Genomic DNA, 4,019 nt, shown 5'->3' with positions numbered 1-4,019 from the left:
AGTGAGGTGTGTGTCCACAACCCAGGTCAGGTGCAGTAGGGGTGAGGTGTGTGTTCCTTACCCAGTGTCCAGGTGCAGTAGGAGTGAGGTGTGTGTCCACACCCAGTGGTCAAGTACAGCAGGAGGAGGTGTGTTCACACCAGTGGTCAGGTACAGCAGGAGGAGGTGTGTGTCCACCCAGTGTCAGGTACAGTAGGAGTGAGGTGTGTGTTCATACCCAGTGTGTCAGGTGCAGTAGGAGTGAGGTGTGTGTTCATACCCAGTGTCAGGTGCAGTAGGAGTGAGGTGTGTGTTCATACCCAGTGTGTCAGGTGCAGTAGGAGTGAGGTGTGTGTTCATACCCAGTGTGTCAGGTGCAGTAGGAGTGAGGTGTGTGTTCATACCCAGTGTCAGGTACAGTAGGAGTGAGGTGTGTGTTCATACCCAGTGTCAGGTGCAGTAGGAGTGAGGTGTGTGTTCATACCCAGTGTCAGGTGCAGTAGGAGTGAGGTGTGTGTTCATACCCAGTGTGTCAGGTGCAGTAGGGGCGAGGTGTCTAAGCCTCAGTGTATTCTCCAGTATCTCCAGGTGACTGTCCATGCTGCTGTACTTCTGGATGTCTTTCACATTCTGCCCTGACGTCCCCAGGATCCTAAGGCACACAGGGAAGACCTTTGCATTGGCTCCTTACAGACAACTTCACATGACATACACAACCCAACTTACACCTAGCTATCACATATCTGTAGTAGAAAGGGCATCAGGAAATACATTAGCTTGCTTAATGCAAAAAATTTGAAAACAGTGACCACATTACTCTTCCACAGAGAATGCTTTGTGAAGTTGGTCAAAACAAACAAAATGTTTCCAAGCCCTAAGTCCAGAAGCCCCAGGGTTGTTGAGACTCACCTTACCCCGTCCAGGGTGGCCTGGTGTGGGTTGGAGGCCAGCTGCAGGGTGGGGTAGGAGGAGGAGAGGGGGAACATACAGTGGTGTAGGGGCTGCTGGGGCAGGGTATAGTTAGTAGGATCATACTGGCCCGGCATCACATCCACTGGAACTGACGACTAGGAGAGGAGGACACACTTCAGATAACTGAATGAATGGCACATTCTATGGCAAACTAGATAAATACTGCCCAGGCTGTGACATCCCATAGTGTAGGTGGTAGGAATCTGGAACTCACCACCAGCTGCATCAGCATCTCATCCAGCAGACGCATGGCATCCACAGTGCCTGCCTGGGTTTTCTTAGTCAAGTATTTAGCCTGGAGGGACAATACAGTTAGGAAAACATTGCACGCACGCACCCGCACACACTGGACAGTTCAAAATGAACCAGTAGCCTCTAAGTCAAGACAAATCTACTATAATGATTTGATAAGTGTAAGCTACGGTAATAGCTCACTTTCTCATCAACTAAAATGAATGGATGTCACAGCTAAATAAGTCCCCTCACCTTGGTGGATGCGTCCTTGTCCTGTGTGCTTTGGCTCAGAAGGTTCCCGGCCAGTAGAACCCTGGAGATTGTTGATGCACCACTCTGCTCCCCCTGGTCACCTAGGTGACCCGTTACCATGTCAACAAGCAGCTGTAAAGCCAGCATACTGTCTGCATGACTACCGCCCAGACCCAAACCCGACAACAGCAGCACAAACCTACACACAACATAATATATTAGTTTAGTGTTGTCACAATACCACATTTTCCATGGCAAAATAGAAAAAGCAGACTCTACGCTTTGGTCCTTTAAAACCTACTTTTGTTAAATATTGTGTGCTATAGTTTGTAAAATAAACAAATGTGACTCTGGGTGACAACACAAGGATGTTTAATCCAACATTAAGACTGTTTTCCTCTAGAATGTAGGTCCGCTTCCTGTTTAGTTTCCTTTGCAGTGTTGTGATACTGGTACACTTCTAAAGTTTGACATTTCACAAAGTTAGGTATGGTGTGTGTGTGTGTGTGTGTGTGTGTGTGTGTGTGTGTGTGTGTGTGTGTGTGTGTGTGTGTGTGTGTGTGTGTGTGTGTGTGTGTGTGTGTGTGTGTGTACCTGTCTGAGCTGAGAGTGGTTCTGGGGGCCTGCGGGGGGAGGTCAGCAGTACAGAAATCATCCACTGTGAATTTCCCATCATTCTTTTCTGCACCATAAATAGCAATAACACTACCTAAGAGCGAGAAAGGAGAGAAACAGAAATAATAAAAACAACAACACAAAGGAGGCGGTCATAATTACTACATGAGAACTGAGACAAGCTTGTCTATCCTGATACACTAGGTAGAAGGTACAGAGGAGACAGAAACCTGTGACAAACTTGTCCACATCAATATTGCCCTCTAGTTTGATCCTCTGCAGCTCGTCCTCCAGTATCAACTCATCTGATTCGCTGATGTACCTCGTGCGCGGAGGCTGGGGCAGCAGATTGTGCTAAGAGAGAGAGATGTAGTTGAAGAGTCACAACCAGAACCAGTATACAGACTTTGTCAAACGATCCTGTTTGTTTCATGACAATCAACGTCTGATTTTATGTTAGCAGCTTCTTACTTCCTCACTGATTTCCTTCAGAATGGATGGCTGCAGTTCCATGTGCTTGAACAGGGTTCCCACAATGCAACACTGCTCACCCATCTGCAGATCACACAACTTCCTGATCTGTACATCTGCACCTGACAGGGAGGGAGTCAGGACAGAGTTAACTCTCAGCAAGGTATTGGTGTACAAACTTTTGCAGCAAATTGGAGAGCTAGGTGTCAACCCTGCACTTACCCCATTTCTGCTGGGCCCTCTCCGTGAGCAGGGGGGCTCATCTGCATGAGTCGTGTGGCGTAAATGTGCGCATACTGGCGGTTGAAGCTGCGCTCCCCCAGCTTGAAACGCTCAGAGCAGGGTGAGTATGCCGGCTTGACCCTGTCAAACACGGAGGGCTCCTGGTCCTCGGAGCCAGGACGACACAACAGAAGAGAACAGGAACCCTCCTGAGGGGCGCTTACCTCAGAGAACATAGCTGCCTGGGGGAGACAGTTATTAAGTTAAACACATGATATGGGATCTTGCATTGCAGCTGTAATGAACACGGTATCCTTGCTAGTTTAGGTCATTTGAACAGGGATCAAACACAGTCCATATGCCATCTCCACTACTGCTAGCTAAACCTCAACTCAGCTCATAAATAGTTACAATGATTATTACGTGGTCTGCAAATGTGAGTGTGGTTATTAACGTTAGCTCGCTAATACTTTAGCTTCCGTTAGTTAGCTACCTAAGCTAGCTGCTAACGTCTTGTTGTTGTCAACAAAAGCAGTGTCCTGCGAAAACAGAAAAACGTCAATGCGTTAAATAAAATAATTACATTACCTTTATTGGCCTTTTATTCCTGACAAAAATGCGATTTTGTTGAAATGCACGTTTACTTTTGGAGAGGAGTATGTTCTTTCAAAAGAGCATAGCTTACTTAGATATCTCCCGCGAAATTTGACTGTTACCCGGCGCGTACGTCGACGGGTTGCACAACGTCTTACGTAACAGACAAAACAGTCAGACATGTTTGTAAGGTCAAAGCGGAGTTTTGAGTTCTTGGACGTCTTATTATACGTCCTCTAAACCAGGGTTCTCCAACCCTGTCCCTAGAGAACTACCATCCTGTAGGTGTTCACTCCAACCCTGTTCCTGGAGAGCTACTGTCCTGTAGGTGTTCACTCCAACCCTGTTCCCGTAGACATCGGGTGGTGTAGGTGTCCTGGAGGGCAGGTAGTTTGCCCCCGGTGATGCGTTGTGCAGACCGCACCACCCGCTGGAGAGCGTTGCGTTTGAGGGCGGTGCAGATGCTGTACCAGGCTGTGACACAGCCCGGCAGGATGCTCTTGATTGTGCATCTGCATCTATTGAACAAAGCTCTGTTTAATATCATCTGCCAGCTGATGTTTGGGAGCTGTTTTGACTATAGCGACCCCAGCTTCCAGACCCTGTTGAGCTACCTGTCTGAGGCCATGCTGATAGAGGAATCCCTATAGACCCAGGTAAGACACCAGCAGGAGGACACC

The 4,019-nt window shown here is 47.9% G+C and overlaps 1 protein-coding gene across 1 annotated transcript; it reads right to left on the bottom strand.

The window, feature by feature from the left end:
• Nucleotides 1-503: 503 nt before the first annotated feature.
• LOC124030766 (DNA polymerase delta subunit 2-like) lies at nt 504-3,491 on the bottom strand (the record flags this gene model as incomplete). The annotated part of the gene is given in 10 exon segments (XM_046341966.1): nt 504-631; nt 889-1,046; nt 1,166-1,246; nt 1,438-1,636; nt 2,032-2,146; nt 2,283-2,406; nt 2,524-2,645; nt 2,746-2,779; nt 2,781-2,987; nt 3,334-3,491. Coding segments are annotated over 9 exon segments (1,162 nt in total), but the record flags the coding sequence as incomplete, so codon positions are not given.
• Nucleotides 3,492-4,019: the final 528 nt, after the last annotated feature.

Source organism: Oncorhynchus gorbuscha, unplaced genomic scaffold, assembly GCF_021184085.1.
Source record: "Oncorhynchus gorbuscha isolate QuinsamMale2020 ecotype Even-year unplaced genomic scaffold, OgorEven_v1.0 Un_scaffold_15199, whole genome shotgun sequence".
Classification (NCBI taxonomy): Eukaryota; Metazoa; Chordata; class Actinopteri; order Salmoniformes; family Salmonidae; genus Oncorhynchus; species Oncorhynchus gorbuscha.
The sequence above is the reverse complement of the archived record's forward strand: the minus strand, read 5'-3'. Positions and strand labels throughout refer to the sequence as shown.